General features: G+C 47.1%; 1 protein-coding gene across 1 annotated transcript in view; it reads right to left on the reverse strand.

The window, feature by feature from the left end:
* The window catches only part of LOC126541941 (solute carrier family 22 member 3-like), a 55,786-nt gene that overhangs the window by 17,484 nt on the left and 18,023 nt on the right, over window positions 1-20,279 (reverse strand). The window contains exons 4-5 of the mRNA XM_050188912.3: window positions 15,815-15,983; window positions 4,781-4,910 (exon numbers count right to left, since the gene is read on the reverse strand). Of these exons, the coding sequence (XP_050044869.2) occupies window positions 4,781-4,910; window positions 15,815-15,983 (299 nt within the window). The remainder of the gene's footprint in view (window positions 1-4,780; window positions 4,911-15,814; window positions 15,984-20,279) is intronic.

Raw genomic sequence — 20,279 nt, forward strand, 5'->3', positions numbered from 1 at the left:
AAAATAATATACTTGGGCGTGAAAATAAACATGCTCTGCCTGAATCCTTAACACTTGGCGGTCGTGATTTAACTGGCACATCACTCGCAAATCACTTCAACAACCACTTCCTAAACGCAGTAACTCCATGTAATGAACATATGCAATTGGCTACAGGACGCGGTAATATGAAGCAGAGCATCTTTCTTGATCCAACAGATAAAAATGAAGTGTGTCAGACTTTTATGTGCTTAAATAATACTAAATCACTCGATGCCGATAACTTGCAGATCTCTCCTATAAAACACGTTATACATTTCATCAAAGAAGTTCTTGCACATATCTTTAACCTAATTATCGAATCTGGAGTTTTTCCAGAAGCTATGAAAAGAGCCAGAGTATCAGTCATTTTTAAGGGAGGCGATCGTAACATAGAAAGTAATTACAGACCTATTTCTGTCCTTCCTGTCTTCTCTAAGTGCCTAGAAAAAATTATCTTTGTTCGAATTACGCGGTTCTTCAATAAATTTAATGTCCTAACAGACGCACAGTTTGGCTTTCGAAGCGGCAGGTCTACTGAAACTGCACTGCTGACACTGAAAGAAGCTATAGTTCATCGCATTGAAAAAAACGAATTCACCCTCGGTATTTTTTTAGATTTCAGCAAGGCTTTTGATTCCCTCGACCACAGCATTCTTTTGCACAAACTAGAATTAAATGGCATTCGTGGTAGTTGCTTATCTTTACTAGAATCTTATCTTCAAAACAGATTCCAGAGTGTACACATTAATAAATGTAGCTCGTCATTCTTACCTATCACTTGCGGTGTACCGCAAGGGAGTATTCTGGGCCCCCTGATGTTCAATGTTTATATCAACGATATCGTGAACATGGACACAACAGTTAAATACGTAATATACGCAGATGATTCAACAATACTTATCTCTGACATTAACTTGCCTCATCTAATATCCAGAGCTAACGACGTACTTTCGGAGATTTCCTCGTGGTCAAAAATCAATAGACTAAAGATTAATCCAAATAAAACTAAAGCTGTAATATTTCATGCTAAAAATAAAATAGTGCCTACTCACCAGCCGTTAATTCTTGATTCACAGCAAATAGATATTGTTGATACGCATAAAATACTTGGGGTTTACTTTTCATCGAACTTAAGTTGGGATGCTCACGTTAATTACCTTTGTAGGAAAATCTCATCTGTAACAGGAGTCGTGTCTCGCTGCCGTAGTCTGCTGCCACTCAAGGCCAAACTTCAAATATATCACGCATTATTTAACTCACATTTAAATTATTGTACGTTGATTTGGGGCACAACAACAAAAAGAAACATCAATAAAATACTTGTTCTACAAAAAAGGATAATTCGCTACGTTGGGAACATTGAACATCTGGGAACCACATGCAAATCATTTGAAAGGTTCAGTATAGTTCGGGTTGACAATATTTACTCATACCGCTTGTTGAACACACTCTACTTTTCGAACAGAGAACTCTCGGACTTTATTACAGCCTTATCATGTCTAGAGCGTCGTGTTATTACAGTACCTACAAGAAACACCCAAATATGGTCTATACCGCGATTTCGTACAACTTATAAATATCAAACTTTGGCATACAACGTCCCAACAACACTAAACACGTATGAAAACACAACCAGTTGCAGTAAAAAACAGTTACGTTCTTTCTTTTGTTCTATTGTTTGCTTGTAAAAGATTCAGTATCTACAAATATCTGCTATATACAATATTGCTTGCAAATCGGTTATTAAAAACATTAATTTTTTTTTTGCTGCATTTTTATTGTGTTTGTGTGAGTGTAAACATGCGGTACTATGTGTCGAAATTTGCATATGCATTTGCATGTGCATCGTATTTCAAGTGTATTTGTGTGATTTATGAATGTTATATTACGCAATGTATTATGCATCTTTTTCATTTTTGCCTTTGTAACAGTGTATCTTAGTCCTTTTCCTCCGCACCTTGTATAGCCGCTGCCATGTAACGGTTACCTGGGCCCCGTCAAGCCGTTTTTACGGCTTTTAGCCCAGCGGACCTTCCAGCGTATTGTCTGGTAAATAAACATGAATTTGAATTTGAATAATTGTTTGTGCGTCCACGCACGGACGACGCACACTTGTGTGACGCGCAGAGAAACTCCGCGTGCGACTGAAGGCATCCCGTGCGTCATCGAAGCGAGTATTGCGGCTGGCGTGTTTGTCCGTCTTCACTGCTCAGGAAAGGCAATAGCTTCGCGGGCCTCCGAGCTCTACAAGCACGTGGAAGCGGGAAACTCGCGAAGGCACGGTATACGGTAGCGCGGAATAAAGTCTGGACATGTAAAACGGCGCGTGTATTACCCAGAAGGAATAAAAGAGATACGGTAAAGTGGAAGGTAACGCTTATGTTCATTCCAGTAGCTAACTTCTCGCTAGGGATATCCCGCTGACGGGAACGTCAAATTCTGTCTAACATTTCACGTTGCACAAAATATATATAGCGACCTCCAGAAACACTGCAGCGTTTCACTCCATTTATTCAGGGCAACGATACGGTATACTCATTGCTCGCGGCGTAAAATTGCCTACAAGTGTATAGTAGATACGTCAGTGCGTGCGCACTGACCTATATGTGTGGACAGGGGATAGCCTATTGGCTTGCGCGCTTGAAACTGGCCGTACACGAAACGTTCGTGACGCGAAGGCATTTTTTGGCATTGCAGAGGTCAGGGCTCTATGACGGCAAGTGTACTTGCGTGAAACGAACTTCCGATGGGGTTTGGACGTGCCTTCGTCGGTCATATAGTGGCGCGACCGTTTCACAATGAGCCACAAACCCGCTGGTTTCAAGGCCGGGAAGCACGGGCCATTTTGTTTAAGGCTTTTTCTTTTTCTTCTTTAGGTGAGTGCCTTTCTTTCTTTAATTGATCACACCTAGCGCATTTTTGCCGGCATCACAGTGAGGTCATCCCACAACGTAGCGTATGGAATGACCGCGCCGTCGTCCGCAGACGCCACGCCCAACATACACCGGAAACGCGCGTTCTCGTGTGGTTGCCGGTGCCAGCTGCCATCGCAGCATTCAACGACGCGCGCGCACGCAGGTGCGCGTCTAATTACTATCGAAGAGAGAGAGAATGCGGGAAGGTGAGTTTAGTTTTTGCGTATATATGGCTACCTTTCATCACAAGGGAGACAATGGAAGCCAGAGAGAGAAGAGACAAGAGGTGCATCGAATTCAGGTTGCGCCTGAAGAAGGAACGGCGTAACATTACGATTGCCCCGCGCTGTAGTAACAGCTGAATGTTTCGGTCGTCGTGGTCAATCAGCCGCCATGGCAGTGTACACCACCCATAAACACACTGTTACCACCGCATTAATAAAAAAATTACCCGAACGTCCATACGTATACACAGATTCGCGATCGGCGGCCAGAGCATTCGCCTCGGGCTCGATATCGCGGAAAGCAGCGGCCGTCCTCGGCAGTGAGGGAGCCGCGGGTCATCACATCCTCAAATGGTTTCCAGCCCACATGGGGGCCGACGTGCACCCCGACTTTCCCAACGCCAACGAGCTGGCACACGGACGCGCGCGAGGACTCACGCACCGAGGCGATCGTGGCGAGCGAAGTGGCGGGGAGGGAGGGGAGCACCGAGACCCGCTGCTCACCTTCAACGAACTAACAACACATTATCAGCTGTCGAGGAGGACCTTCCCGCTCCCCCACGCTAAACTTACTAGACCACAGTCATCTATATTCAGAATGCTGCAAACAAGGTCGTTCCCCTCGAGAGGCAGAATGAGCCTTTATTCACCGGACGTAGAGCCGCAATGTCCGGATTGCGGCGAATCGTACTGCTCGCTATCGCACATGCTTTGGCAATGCTCCGCGTTAAGCGGCACCGTGTTCAGCAAAGAAGAAGTCTGGATGGACGCCCTGCGAAGCGACGACCACCATACCCAGCTTCGGGCCGTCCAGAGGGCTCACGAAAGGGCGGAGGCTCACGGGCTTCCCGTCCCAACGTGGGTGCGGCCCGCGACCCCTGCCGACCACTAAACCAAGAGTGGGTGGGAAGGGGTTCCTCAGGACCCAATAAAGTTCTTTCCTCCTCCTCCTCGCGATTTGAAATATTAACTGGAAGGGCTTTGGGAGAGCGCTTACTCCCTTTCCCCACCCTACGAAACGGGAAAGAGGTAAGCTGAAAGAGAGAAGAAAATAAATGTGAGAGAGGGTGAACAATGCGCGCATGCATGAGCACATTGGGAGCCTTGTTGACATCGGAAACCACGACAACCCTCGGCTTGGTTTCTGCACGCGAGGAGGTTGGCCGTGATCCAGATTTTACCGTGGGATGCAAACGCTTACAGGGTTGAGAATGTAAACACGTGAGGTGAGCGTAGCGAGGGAACACGGCAAAACGTTTCACGTTCATGGAGCGAATGAACGGCTATAGGTGCTGTTGTCGAAGCTCTAGTATGCGTATACTATTTCTGCGTTTCGGATATTCCTCTGCGTCTGACTGAACGACTAACTCAATTATTTTCCTTTTTTTCTCCTTATCTGTTCTTAGCCTTTCGACCTCCCCAAGCGTAGGGCAGCCAACCGGGCGCGTCATTGGTTATAACCTCCATACCTTTTCCTCTTCCGCCCCCTTCCCTCTCTCTCTCTCTCTCTCTCTCTCTCTCTATTGTTGTTGTTGTTGTTGCGAAGGTTCATGTGTATCTTACGTACAGAATAGTGCATATCACAATCTATAGTGTAAGAGGCCAAATCCACTGGCTTACCTGGAGTGCCTTGAAGTCATCCACTGTGATCTCGCGCCGCCCATTCACCCTAGCGATCTTGGTGAGGGTACGGATGGCCTCGTCCCTCCGCCCTACTGTCAAGTGCCAGCTAGGCGATTCGGGCACGAACCTGCAGGGTGAGAGCGCGACGTAAAAAAAATACGGCGATGAGCAGCTTTGCCTGTGTAGGCAAAAGTTCAATATCAGGAAACCGTTGCTGTGGCTTTAGTAGCGAATAAAATCGAAGCTACGGTGGCGCGCTGCGGATTGAGCACCCTTACGCTTGGCCGTATCTGTCATATACACTAAGGCGAGGTCTAGCAAGCACGGCAAGACTCGTAGCCATAAGCGCAGGAATGGCGCTCCAAAATCACCGGCGTCTAGCAACGCGTTGCGTTGCAGACTTCGGAGGTGATGCCGCAGCTTGTTATAACAGAGACAAAAGGGAAGGAAAGGTGCGGTGGTCAAAAAACGCACTTTCGGCTTACTGCCCTACAGAGGAAGAGGATTAGGGCTCACAAGAAAAAAAATTAAGGAGGGATATAACGACTGCACGCACATTCGATGTTCTAGAAAATTGTGCTGTCCCCCCCCCCCAGTTGTAATATCAGGTTCTCAGTAAAATAGTCGTCCCTTGGTGCCCGGCTCACGCTTCAGACCTGGCCAGTGTGATGTCTATTATTTTTTTTTTTCCATCGTGCTACTGATATAAAGTGCGGAAACAAGTTCTCACGTTCCAAAGAACGGAATAACCAAGCATAATCACCTATCTATCGTAAGCAGCACGCAAAAGCATGAAGCCGACTTGGGGACAACAGAGGACCAGAGGTCGTCCTGTGTTGACAGGTTGAATTGACAGATTGAGAGCTCTTTCTTGATTCGGTGGATAGTGGTGCATGACAATTCTTGGTTGGTGGAGCGCCGTGTCTGGTTAATTTCGATAGCGAACGAGAATCTAGCTTATAATATATAGTCCCGGGGTTCTCAGCACCGCACAGCCTTTTCAGAGGGGCAAGCGGCTCCTACATAGCCGCACGAAACAGAGCAATAGCAGGTCTGTGTGATGCCCTTGTACATGTCCAGGTCAGCACACGCGTTGCACGGAAGGATTTAGCGTGCCCTTATCCCTGTCTACAAGGAGTGGGTGACTCGCGGAACTTACTTCGTGACTGCGATATGGGCTGGCAATGATTCTCCTTGAATGAGGATTCCCAGTAAGCGCGAGTCGTATAAGCTAGCGTTGATTACGTCCCTGCTTATTGTACACAAGACCGATCCCAGAGCCTCCAGCAGACTCGCCTCGTAGGAGAAAGGTAGAGAAGGTAGAGTGGGGATGGCTATATAGCGATGGTCGAGTCATCCATCAGAAAGTTTGGATCTGCGGGCAGTCAATGCGCGTCTTTCCGAGGACGTCTGCTGAAGAACACGTTCGGCGGCCCTTCCGCGAGTCCCGAAGTGTGCAGCGTGAGCACACATCAGACGGTTTCTTGGCTTGCCCATCATCGGGACACTAAGAATGTGGCCTTCGTGGTCTTCAGCTACACCCAAACGTCGCTGTGTCTCACGGCAATGTTGCTCAGCCCCTGCCCACCATCGGGCTTGAGCTTTACCAATACAGACGGGGCGGCGCAGAATCACAAGATATATCGCACATGTTTAGTCCAGTCGTAACTACCGATTAAAGATCCCTGAGTTGTATGCGTCCGTTTGCGCGCTACATGCGATCGGAATAACTTCCAGCTTGCACGCTTCAAAGTCCACAAACACTTATTCGCTTTAAAACATGGGAATAGTACGGGAAACGAGGAGAAGACACAGCTCTGTTGAAGTCGACGTTCCGACGAGGGTACTCGTCTTTGTCAAGACCTTCGGTGACGTATGGGCTCCGACACCCCTTGCTTGCAGCCCCTCCGCCCCCTCCCCCTCCCCCCCCCCCCCCGTTATCGGCGCCTACGGCGATAGAAATGTCTGCCTATTGCACCTTCCTTATTTATTTTTCTTCTTTCCGTGGTGCTCTTCTGGCAAGCCTTCAAAGTTGACGTCTGATAAAGGTGTCAGAGAGCAACAAAGGTGCGGTTACAAGACGGGTTAACAACCGCCGCTTCCCCGTTTGCTAGCAGAACTTCCATGTGTGAGCTTTCGCTCGGAAGGGACTCTTGATAATGCACAATCGCCAGTGGCTTGCATCCCTGCTGGTCTTTACTGAAACTAAGAAACTGCAAGATGCTTCCACGTGTGTCTCATGCAGGAGGACAAGCTTGCGAATTAGAAAATTCAACAAACAGTGACCTCGTGTAGAAGTGGGAAATGTATGGTCCGAGAGAGGTAGACTGTGCTGAGATATTAACGAATTGGACAAACACTGTCTGCTAATCCACTTGCCGGTCTGGCTGTCTCCTCGTTCGTCGCACAGCACAGGGAAAGCACAGCTAGAAAGGAGTAGAGGCCGTTGGTCCCCAGACGAGTCTATACTGGAGGATGACCAACATGGGAATGAAAACATACCCCGAACCTGTACGCGGCACGATTAAACGGCGGGCTGCAAGTATATCTGCTCTCATCCCGCGGTCGTGCAGTCGGCGGCGCGGTCGTGCGATTGCGCTGCAAGCCACTAATCTCTCGCCGGCAAAAAAAAAAAAAAACGTCGTCCAAGTCTTCGTTGCGAGCAAAGGCCACCATATCGCACAAAGACACAAAAAAAGGGGCGACAAAGAGAGAGCAGTGCTGCAGTCTCTCCTCCAGTCCAAGTAAGTCTTATCATTAGCGGCGAGTTCGTGGTGGAGGTTAAAAAAAAAGGACAGAACGACGACAAAAAGAAAAAATACCGGTGTGATCGCCTCTCCGTGAATGAGTATCGATAAATATAGCAAAGCCCGGCGGCCGAAGCAGCGTTGCTGCTATTGCTGCTGCTGTCAGTGTTTATCGCTGCGACGGCGGTGTCTCGCGCGTGGTCTTTCCCAAGGGTGATTCCCCGCTGGACTTTTTCTATTTCCTGGGCACGAAAATAGACCGCCAGACAGCGCGCGTGCGTGCGCGCGCGCGAGTTGGTGTGTTCGACTCGCGCGTATACGCTCGTGCCTTGGCCAAGACGCAGAGATCGAGATCTTGGCCTCCCAGAGCGCAGACTTCTAAATGGGAAATTCTCGGACTTCGCAAGTAGATGCGTTGACGTCAAGACATAGTTCGTTGCTGTTGCTCACCGTTGGAGTCACTCGCTTGCGTTCTCTCGCTTCTTCTTTTTTTCTTTCTTTCTTTCTTTCTTTCTTTCACGCTTATAAGCTACAGCATGTAACATGATGCTAATGCAAATGTACACGAGAGCAACTTTTTGGGCGCCCAAGAATGCATTCATCAGCAACATGCGGAGACAAAAACTTCACAAAACAAGGTAGCTTCGATATATATGACTTAGTAGTAGTTAGCGGCATACTTAAGTTTCAAGCACAGATACGGGGAAAACTGATTTGAACGTCAACAATCAGCTTGCTCCAGAACACAATTCATCTAAGTCTAGGGGATTACAGATGTTTCGACAACATTTTCGTATTACATGGCGATATGGGGGGGGGGCATTTATTAAATCAATGCAACCCACAAATGCAAAATTACATTATTATTATTATTATTATTATTATTATTATTATTAAGTTATTAGGAAATGGCTTATTAGAAGCGTGGTTAAAACGATCCACATTGTATAATACTACAAGGTGACGTTAAGTGCGTTGGACAACTTAAATGGGCGCAGCGTTCATGCAAGAGGAGAAGCGGGACGTTATAACAAGTGTTGTTTCCACATATATACAGAGTTCGTGTAGCTTCATGCGTACATTCCGCTTGTTCGTCGCCATACGAACAAGCTCTGTAGGTCGCAGTGGGCGTCCTTCTGCGCCAGCTTGTCTGTTTTTTCACCGATGACGAGAATTTGGCGAGTCATTGGTAGCCTTGCTGGTGATTCTCGTCCTAGTAAGCCTTTCGAAGCGCTTGCACTGCTCAAACAGAAACCTGTCGCTTGCTTGGCAGAGGAATTTGCAGATGCATTTGTACGTGCAAGCTCAGGAATTCATCCATGTGCTCGGCCTGCAACATCTACGTCTGTTATGGACGCCCCGTTCACACTTCGAGAGCTACAGACAGCACTCAGCAGCCTGCGGCGTCGATGTGCACCAGGTCCTGACGGCATTACCAACCAGATGATGCAGAACCTACCTCTAGAACACCGGAAGATGCTCCTAAGCTTTCTGAACCGAGTATGGGAGACTGGCGACGTTCCTCCTTCATGGAAGGTGGCTTGTGTTGTTCCAGTGCTGAAACCCGGCAAAGAAATGACAGACTTGGCCTCGTATCGTCCTGTAGCATTGACGTCGTGTGTGGCTAAGCTCATGGAGAAGCTGGCAAGTAAGCGTTTATCATGGTGGCTCGAAGATAGAAGGGCTCTGCCAACATGCATGACTGGATTCCGCACAGGTTTAAGCGCGCAAGATAGCGTCTTGGACTTGATAAGCCACATTGAACATCAAAGAGCTTTCGGCCTCTCAACACTAGCTATTTTCGTAGATGTATCAAAGGCTTATGATAGCGTCCTTCAGAGTTCAGTACTAAACAGCTTGATGGACATAGGCGTACAGGGCTATCTTCTGCGATTCATTCACTCACTTATCAGTGAACGTAAAATTCAAGTGCGGTTAGGAAGTAGCATAAGCACCGAAAGGGCGGTATCGCGAGGTGTATCTCAGGGAAGTGTTCTTTCCCCGACGCTGTTTAATGTTGTAATGGCTGGTCTTCCCGCTGAAGTGCAAAAACATTGCAGGCATATCCATATGTCGATATATGCGGATGACATTTGTATTTGGTTAAGCGGATATCAACACAAGCGTTTAGCTCTGATAGCTCGACAGGCATTACTTTCAGTTCAAAATTACCTTAAAGGTGTAGGGTTGACGCTCTCGGTGGAAAAATCTGGCTTCATCATGTTTCCAGGTAGAGGAAGACGGTATGCGCGGCTGAAGATAGACCTTGATCAATCTTGCCTTCGTCAATTGAAGCACAAGCGCTTTTTGGGCGTCATTATTGACTACCGTCTACAGTGGCGACGAGCTGTGGACTCTATTGTGACATCACTATCTCCGCGTCTCAATGTGATCCGTAGAGTTGCAAGTGAGCAATGGGGAAATCACCCTTCTTCAATGATCAGGCTGCACGATGCACTAGTGACGAGTCGAATAATGTACCAGCTCCCTTTAATTTCCCCCTCACTATCACAGCTGGAACGACTTGAGGTTTTGCACAGAAAGGGCCTAAGGAGGGCTCTTGGCGTTCCGCAGACTGCTCCTAGCAATGCAGTACTTTATGAGTCTCTATCGAGACCTCTTAGCCTAGTCGCTTCACAAAGGTTATTGATGCAAATTGGCCGCCTCAAACAGGCGATAGCTGGTCGAGCCCTTCTAGAGAGCCTTCGAAAGAGATCCGAGTCTCGAGCGTACTTGGCCCTTAATACTCTTGGTTACCTGGGTCTTGACGCTAGAGGTCGAAATAAGAGGTTGAAACCACCTTGGTCTTTCGCGAGCCTCGATTGTTCGTTGACAATTCCTCACGTTCGTGCTAAGCGGAGTTCTCCTTTGGCGGCAACGCGTTCGCTCGTACTGGAATCTTGAAACTGAATATGCACGTCATCTTCAAATTTTTACTGATGGCTCTGTGGACAAGGTCAGAGGATCTAGTGCCGCTGCTTTTCACATTCCCTCTTTGAAGTATGATTGGTCAGTTCGCTTCACTGCAGTCGTGTCCTCCACAACGGCCGAAAGCGTTGCCATTGAGGCAGCTCTAAAGAAGCTACGGTTCTGTACGCCTCAACCCGTTGTCTTTCTTACAGATTCGAAATCCGCCCTTTAAAGGTTAGAGCACGGGTTCCCTACTGATGCTTTATGTCTAAGCTCCCTACGCTCGGTGCACAATCTCCATATCAAAGGCTTCTCCATACGATTCCAATGGATGCCCTCGCACATAGGTATCATAGGCAATGAGATGGCGGACAGCCTCGCCCATAGAGCGCTCTCTGGGAATCCTTTGAGAAAAGTGCCTCAAGAGGACAGGAGGCTCTTCAGAGAAGCGGTGTCGTGCCACTTCAACTCTTTGTGGAGCTCACCTCACAAGCCATGTGTGACTAAGGGTCTCAAAAGAAACCAAGCCACTTTACTGCTCCGCATTCGCACGGGCTCTGCTCGTACCCCTGCGTGGATGTGTAAGACTGGCCTGGCGTTGTCTCCATTATGTTCAACGTGTGGTGTGTGCGGTGACATAGAACATTACCTTATGTGCTGTACTCTGTATAACGCGGAAAGGAGCAATGTTATTCGGGTCCCTCAAAAAGACAGGAATTCCCCACAGTTCTCTTCAGGACATTGTTTTCCTGCGCGGGAACCAGTTAGATAGGAAGGAGGTTTCTCGCCTTCTTTTAAATTACCTGCAGGACACAGATTTGGCCTCCACATGGTGACCTTAGGAGTGACTATGTGTAGTTGTGAGGTCCGTGTCTGATTTATATGATTTATGTATTTTAGGTGTCGCTACGGTGGAGCAATTGCCGGCAGCTACTGCAAGGCTAATCCCACCAGTAGCCTACAACCACTCAACTCAACTCAACTCAGCATTCCGCTTGGATATCGCATTTAATTAAAGCCTAATTTACTTTGTTAGCGTGAATCGCTTGAACTGAACGCTGCCAAACTCGCGAACGACATGTGAACGAACCCAAGAACCCAAGAAGGAACACATTATGCAAGCCTCCGTACGAGGGGCTGCAGGCTCATCACTACGTCATGCTCACCAGATTGTCACGTCAGCTCTTATGACAATCTAAGCTGAAATAATGCAACTATGAAAATGTAACTCCGTAAGTGTTCTTGTCTAATGATATATGTATTCTTACCTTATCATTCTTATCTTGCCCGTAATCTACGGGTCTTCCTCGGTCTAGCTTTCATATGTATACGCCGGTGTTCACAATGGTAACCACAGTCAGGAAAAAGATGGACCCTGCGCTAAATGGGTCAGCGTCCACCAACAAAATGCGTAACCCTCTTCGCAGAGCAGCATGCTCCGGGGGAACGAGATGGCGTTTTCGGCTCGCGAGTGAAAGCGCATGAATAAGAAACCACCACAACTTCTGCTCTGCTTCTGTGCGATCAGCTGTCGGAAATTCAACTGGTGTTTCGCCAACCCATTCATGTTCTTATTCATGCTGCAAAATGTGGAGTGGTTGAGGGAACACGGGCGTAGTAGTTTGCTGAAAAAACAGTGACTCGCAACTGAAGGCACTTGAAGAACTCCAGAACGCTTGTGATATTTTGCGTGCAAGCAGGTGAAGTTCCCTGGCAGTGTCCGTACTCGCTAAAGCTTTTGCATGGACGCGTCTGGGTGTCCTCGCGGGCAGACCGGGCAGCCCTGTCAACAAAGTCGTTGCCGACGATGGTACACTGAGCAGCAATCCACTGGAAGATTATGTCGTGCCGTTTCCAGAGCATTGTGGCGTATTTTCCTAATGTCGGATATCATCTGCTCGTATGTTCTGTGATGTGAGGCAGACTTGATACTGTGAAGAACTGCCTTAGAGTCACAAAATATGACCCGTTTCTGTGCCGGCGACGTAGTTCATAGCAGCATGGAGGGCTGCAAGTTCTGCCGCCGTAGATGTAGTCATGTAGTCAGACACGTCGAATTCAACTGTTACCTGCTTAGCTGGAATGACGAATGCGGTAGTTGTGCTGGTAGGTGAGGTCGAACCGTCGATATATATATATATATATATATATATATATATATATATATATATATATATATATATAGCTTCGCCGCCGGTGTCTAAGATGACGGTATGCACACTTAATGAGCGCTAATCACTCGTGAAAATGTGGCCTGAGGTCTCTCGGCTGGTATGGAAACTAAGTGATGGCCGGGTATCTTTGACAGAGGGCGAATCTGCGCTCTGAGACAGTCGACAGCTACCCGTGTCTGGATCATATGGTCTCTCGCGATGAAAATTGTTGATGGTGCAGGAGGTGCACCTTCCATTGCCGACTGCATAAGCTGGATCCCTTGCTATTACCTTGCTACGGCTACAACTGCCATCTAGCTTTTCCCGCTGCGAAACAACCTTGCTGTGCCGCTTGTGGCTGGGAGTGGCGTTCACGGACGCTTACTCCTATCGAATTGGATTGGCTTAGAGCCCGATGTGCGACTTCTGTAGGTGCGAGGAAACCATCGAACACCTATTGTACGTCTGTCCTCACTAATACGTGCAACTGCTCTCTCTCCAAACAACTGGACTCGATACCGTTTTCGGCATACTCGGACCGTGGTCACATACGTCCCAGGCACAAAAAGCGATTCGTACACTAGTACAGCACTTGAACTGCACCAGTTTGTGAGCCCACTTACAGTGTCCCTGCGCATTTTCCCACGCGCACTCAGTGTTCACTCCCTTCCTTTTTTACTCTATCTGTTCCCCCTTTCCCTGGCCTCCAGTGTAGGGTAGCAAACCGGACGCTTGTCTGGTTGACCTTCCCGCCTTTCCTCTCCTTGTTTGCTCTTTCTCTATCTCCCTAGTGACTCGCATATTAAGAAATGGAAGGAATATGTTTGACCAAGTTCACGGACTGCTGCTTCATAAGGACTGCCTGTGTTGCCGGCCAATTCGCAATGCATGACTTTCCCTGAGGATAAAAAATTTGCTCATCCGCATGCGTTGTATCGCTATCTCCAAACAAATGATTTCAACCTCGGAACGTCGGCAATAGTGAGTACCGCTCGTTACACAGTGACAAAGGGAGTGGCGCCGCCTCCTGGAATAGTAAGTTTTCACACGTTATCTACACGCGTCTACCCCAACTCGCACGCAAACTTACGCCCACTGTATCACCAACTTATAGAATAAGTGAATGGACGCACACTTGAACCAATGCGCCGAAGCATGGGTGACGGCGACTACTCCAACAACACACGAACGTTCGAAGCTGAAGGTTTCGTGACGGTCCATAGAGTAAGCAAGTGACTAGCGATGATACGTATTTGCTACAAGCCATTACAAAGTGCGGAACATCTACGTTCTAAGTCTTGTGCGCAGCGAGAACAAATTTATGGCAACTGAGCACATCCGTGAGCCATTAGGCAGAAAAAACACCATCGGATAGGGACCGCACCAAGGAACTTTACCGAATCAAACACATGACAAGCCACTGCTTCAAAGTGTTTGAAAATAGGGAACGAAGATCAAAAGACATTCATCCTGATTTATTTCATAAACGGGAAGTTTGGGCAGCCTAGACTACATTTTTAGCACCGTTTTTAGTATAAGCACCCTATACGCTGCTCGCGCCGTTTGGACGAGGCATAATGAGCTCAGAAAGCGCTTACATGTCCTCTGAAGCTGAGGCCAAAGCTTCGTGTCGTTCACTCAGTCATCGTCCACGTTATCCACCAAAACAGAGGTTTGCTGAGTCGCACCGGCGTGTCATGTACATCCATTGTAAACACGGAAGCAATGGAGGCACCTGACGCAAGATGGACGCGTCACCACGTGGTCAAACATGGTGGCGCCTACGGGATCACCGCGAAAAGAGTCTGTAGGGCCTACTCGTGCGACGTCCCGGCTCAAAGCACCAAATCCTTATGCTTATACAGAAGGTGGCGTGCACATAGCTACACAACCCGGGCCTTATAGCTGATAAAGTGCTGGTGCTCGGCAGCGCGGCAGTTGATAATCCAAAAAAACCTTCCAACACCTCCCATCGTGATACATCTTCGTAAATACTTCCCGTAGAAAATCTGAACAGCAGTGCACTAGTCTCGAAAGGTAAAAGTTCAAATTCACGACAGAGAAAGTCTGCAAACGTAATAGTCATACAGTCTACTTCTCTCGGACTATACATTTCCCACTTCTACACCAGGCCACTGTTTGTTTAATTTTGTAGTTCGCAAGGCTCTAATACTTGGAGGACAAACAGAAACGTGGCCGCACTTCACTTCTCTACCCCCTCCCCTCCCCCCTCCTTCCCCGCCCCGTTCACACATACCACCTCTACGACGACCACCACCATCCCTTGATTCTGATTCCATGTGTAATTCCCATGGTACTAGGGTGGCTTCAGCACCGCGAGAGCCGTGTGATCGTGCTGGGGCCACATAAAACCACACACTGGTGTGTTCCAGCTATGTGTTTTAAAGGGGAACTGACAAGATATTTTCGATCATTCATTTTTTTTCCTTAAGTGTAGGTCCTAGAGCTCTAAATCCTAGCAAAAATAGTGTGTGATCACGTGGGAGCAGGACATTGCGACGTTTGGACACTGGCACCGGCCCGCTTGGTCGTCCGTTATGCTCCTGCATCGGCCCTCACAATGAGTAGCAGCACACGAGGTGACCGAGCAAGCCGGAGCGAATGTCAAAACGCCGCAATGTTCTGACCGTGCCACGACCTCACGACACAGTATCCTCCTGAAAACGAAACTGGAACTTGCCGTAAAAAAGCCATTTTATAAAATTATTAATGGCGCTCTGAGCGTTGTCACGATTCTTTCTGGGGTTTAGAGGTCCTCAGGCTTTCACTTAACACAAGAAATGAATAGTCGTAAACATCAAGCCGATACCCCATTAACACAGCAACATACTTTTCAATAGTTCCCAGAGCTCTGTGAAATAGTTCCATACTAAGACCTGGATATCTCGTCGACTTGATGAAACAATGATTCACTCCTCACAGATTTGGAGTGCAGACGATGCAACAGGATACCATATAAGCCGCAAGACACAGAGCCTGACAGAGTTGAGTGCGCAACGACCTCTTATGTTTCGTGAAGCCTGCTGGAGTCAACAAATTTTCTTCCATTCAACAAGCACGTAAGCGTCAACATGGTGCTTTTCGGATTTACTCTTCTTCAGGCGCTTAAAGCAGTAGGCGCAAATCAGCAACAATTTGCAGTGGGAAGGCGTACATGCCACACCGTTATTACCACGGGACCCGATTTTATGGGCACTCACCAAAGAATGACCAGGATGGCGACGCTGAGCGCGGAGTTGGTGAGGACCAGCCCTCGCCAGCTCTGGATGAGGTCGGCGTACCAGGGATAAGAAGACGACATGATGGTCCAGCTGAAGGCCCACACGAAGCCGATCAGCGTGCGCCGCTCGGGTATGGTGAACTCGATCACTGCGCGATGAAGTTGCAGCGAGTGGAGACGCGTCGCATGGCCATGCGTGTGGGACATAGCAAAGTTTAGCGCAACAGAACGGAAATATGATTGGGAGGAGCAGGGGCGGACATTCTTCTGCGCACTCATGGATTCACGTGAAACGCAGTGGGCACGAAACCGCTACTGGAAATGCTCCGCACGGCAAGAAACGAAATGAGACGAAAATAGTTTTTTACTTGTCCGTAAACGTATTACCGTTCGCGGAATGCCCTGTTACTAGATTGGTGTACGGCAGCTCCAACGTTGTAGAGTTAATGTATATGCCCATACAGTAACTCTAACGTTGGGAACTTGGTAACGTCATCTCGTGACGCAGAGTTCAATACTGCTGTTACCTATCCGTCTCCCCTCCGCTCCTCCTCCACTTTGCTCCTCCGCTCCTCCTCCGCTCCTCCTCCACTCCGCGTTCGCTTTGATCTTTCGCAGCGCTCGTTCGCTCGGTTACGAGGTACAACAACGCCGAGGCACGTCGACGCTCAAAGCCGGAACGGACGCCTAAGAGCTGTGCTCTAGAAAGAATTTGTGCGTTTTGCTTCGATGTGAAAGAAAGAAATAAATGATTGTCTCTCGCGGGTGCTGGTCGCGACAGCAGGAGAAAACCTCTGTCGTTAAAGCAGCTCGCCTCCTCAAATCAGAGCAGCCGGAGATTTTATTTGAAATATTTCATATCTCGGCTAATACTCAACCCTATTTAAGCTTATTGCGGTGGAACGCTCCTCGGACGCTGTTTTACAAATTAGTGTATATCAATAAGCAAAATTTCTGATGAAGCCTGGTGGCGAGCTTTTTAACAATCTTCGAAATGTGTCGGGCGCTGTCCAAATTGCGACAAGGTATAAGAACGGGCAAGCTTATAATCGATAACTATCACCTACTATCATACCTAGGTATTGCGGCATGTATAGTGTTTCCTTGTAGTTCTTTAGTTAGCTTGTTTTTGGCTTTGTGCGATTCCTTTCACTGTCCTTCCATTTCCCGCGTGTCTTGCAATCGGCAGTCATGTGTTCATGAAGTATCTGTGAAATTGAAAATAAACATTGAGTTGGAAGCCAGCGCTTGTGTCTGTCCCCCTGATTCGTCCCTTGTCTCGTTTATGCTCAGTAGACGCTTTCATTGTTGCTTAAATGTCATGGACGTAGAAATTTTGTCTGCGTTATACTTTGGAATTTATCGACGGTGAGCCAGGAACCCTGGCTGTGCGCTTAGGTGAAAATAAGAACCGACGGGGTCCCCGTATCTTCTCACAGCTACAAGGCTGCTTGCGGACTGAAATGATTGACGATTCTGCGATTTATTAATAAAGGCACGTCCACAAGCGAATTTCCACAAGAGTAATCGAAACCGAGAACACCACTTGACTTATCTGCATACGGTCTTAGTAGACTGAAATAAGCGCACTGAAGGCCGCCCACTGTTTAAAAGATCCTACAATCTTTGCGGTGTATTTTTCTTTAGTTTTCTTTACCATGCTGTACTTTGCTTGCTCTAATAGTATATTCTAAATTCGTAAACAATTCACCCTGCGTGGCCTAAATATCCAGCTTCCAATAAGCTGAAAATGTTCGTAAGTTATTTCCAGAAAAGCGCAAGATGTGCTCGATTTGTTTACAACATGATATCGTGTCACTTGAAATACTGATTCGACATATATTCGACACCATGGTCGTTTATTCAGTTAGTAAGTGAATGTTTCCAAGTTTATAGGACTAATATCCTTACTTCGCATACCTGTCTTCTAATTTGCTATCGCAATCTACGCCCAGCCTTTCGGACGAAACTGCGACTTTTTTTTTCTAAACAAATTGTAAACTGAAATACTGGTAATAAATTAAAAATAGATGAAAGCTCGGAACGACCACCTCCAATATTGTAGATTCTTCCTGACGACAAAGGCTTTCTGCAGGAAAGCGACGCGATCTGCTAAGTGTTCCTTGGTGAAGAAGCACGACCCACGCAGCCCAGAGAAATGAAGTATAGTAGAAGGAAAATATAGCGCAGTGTCCTTGGGCACGCGCCGATTTCGAGCGTCTCGCAAATGCGAGATATCCGCGATAAAACCGGTGTACAACTCCATAGCTGACGGCGCGACGTGTGCATGGTAAAACAAAAACGAGCACAGAAGAAAAAAAAATGCGGCTGTACATGCCATCGCCAACGATTTCTCGCTCGTTTCTGTGGCCGAAATCTGCCGCGCCAAGCAACTTCGTTGTTGTCAACAACACAGGCATGTTGGTAAACCTGTTCCTCATCGCGAATAGGCCCCTTAGACATTTGCATCACGGTGCCTTGCGTCTCCTTTGCCTTCCTTGGCGAGTTACCGCCACTTTTCCGTATCGGGTATGTGTGTTTCTAACCTGTTTCTATAGCCTCCTTCGCGGGCCGATTCCAAAGATAGCGCAGTTTAAATATAACTGCCACTGAGTATATGCTCTTAGGGCTGCTTGGTATGTGATGATGATGATGAAGATTATTATTATTATTGTTGTCGTCGTCGTCGTTGCTGCTGCAGTGATGATGATGATGACAAAATGTGGAAGGCGACTCAACCTCTGGCTGACGTCGATCAAACGTCGCCCCAGCACAGCTGTCATAATAAATCACACGGTTCACAGACCTTTGTCACCCCCAACACGACCAGAAAGACGTATTTCATCGACTTCAACTAGGCGATGAATCGCCTTCCAACATTTTTATGGATACTCACTCGCAGAACTGTTAGCCCGAGTACAGTACTTCGCAATAAATTGAAAAGTAACTTTAGCATGGTGCGCTTTGTTTGAACGACCACCTTGTCCATGTATGTACGCGTGTCCACAAAAGTTTCCGATAAGTAAAAATAAAATAAGGGTCAGAAGTTATTAGCGATTCGTCCTGCTTTGAACTCAATGACAGCGGCGGCAGCTTGGTTTGTTTTGGTTTGGCGTCAACGAATATGGCTCATCCCACTACAGAGGATCGGCCATGAATCGGGCGGCAGTAGGTACAAAGGGCAGCACACTCTCATAGCGGGCACAGCCATTGTCGTCGTCGTCATCGTCTACGTTGCTGTTGGTGGTGGTGGCGCAAGACATGGCTCGTACCCACTGTGGGTGTTGGTCACACAGAAGCCACATACCCATATGCCTTACAGCCATATGGCCATTCGCACAACCAGAAAGAAAAGAAGAAAGAAATCAGTGGTGATCGAGCGACAAATGCGAGAGAATTTCGTTAGCATTACGTCGTACTTCTTTGAGGTCTCGTATCCCGTATCCACGATATAAAACGGTGTTCCCCACATTGCAAAGTGTTGTTCAGTAGCTCACTCGACACGTCATGGCCTGCCTCGTCGAGGCGCTAAGTGTAAATGATATATATATATATATATATATATATATATATATATATATATATATATATATATATATATATATATATATATATATATATATATATATATATATATATATACATATATATTGGGTGATTCAGCGAGCACTTTCAAAAATTATTAGAAGTTGCCTGTGCCAGATAGTTCATGAGCCGGTCTACTCGATGAGGCGGACATTACTTTCACAACAAGTTAAAATGCATAATCAAATAATTAACAAAAAATCACTAATTACACGTTTAACTAATACCCTAATGGCCCATATTGCAATTTGCACATTCCAGCCGTTGACTTCGCAAGGTGAATTTACTTGGAACGAATTCTCGGGATGAAACCAGTTTCGAGATATTTATTACTGAACTTCGCGGAGAAATGCATTGGCGTTCCAGTTACTTTCTTAATTAACAAAATGCCGTTTTATGCATTAAAGCACAAAAGTAACTGCAACGCCAATTCATTTCTCCGCAAAGTTCGCTCATTAATATCTCGAAACTAGTGTCTTCCTGCGAATTCATTTCAAGTGGATCCACCTTGCGAACACCATGTCTAGAATTTGTAAATTGCAGTATGGGTCATAAGTTAATTAGTTAAAAACCTCATTCGTGCATTTTTGTTAGTTAGTCTGTTGTGCATTTGACTCTTTTGTACAAGTAATGTCCGCCTCTTCGAGCACACCAGCTCGCGAACTAGAATCGTGCTCTCTGCCACAGGCAACGCTTAAAAATTTTTGACAGCGTTCGCTGAAGCACCCTGCATATACATGCTCTCCTGCGCTTTCCTATCCCCTACGCAACCGGCTTCCCATAAGTAGACTTCCTTTTTCCACTTTTATACTCCTAGTGCGAACGCATTAACAGAAAGAAAGAAAACATTTGAAGACACC

Source organism: Dermacentor andersoni, chromosome 2, assembly GCF_023375885.2.
Source record: "Dermacentor andersoni chromosome 2, qqDerAnde1_hic_scaffold, whole genome shotgun sequence".
Taxonomy (NCBI): Eukaryota; Metazoa; Arthropoda; class Arachnida; order Ixodida; family Ixodidae; genus Dermacentor; species Dermacentor andersoni.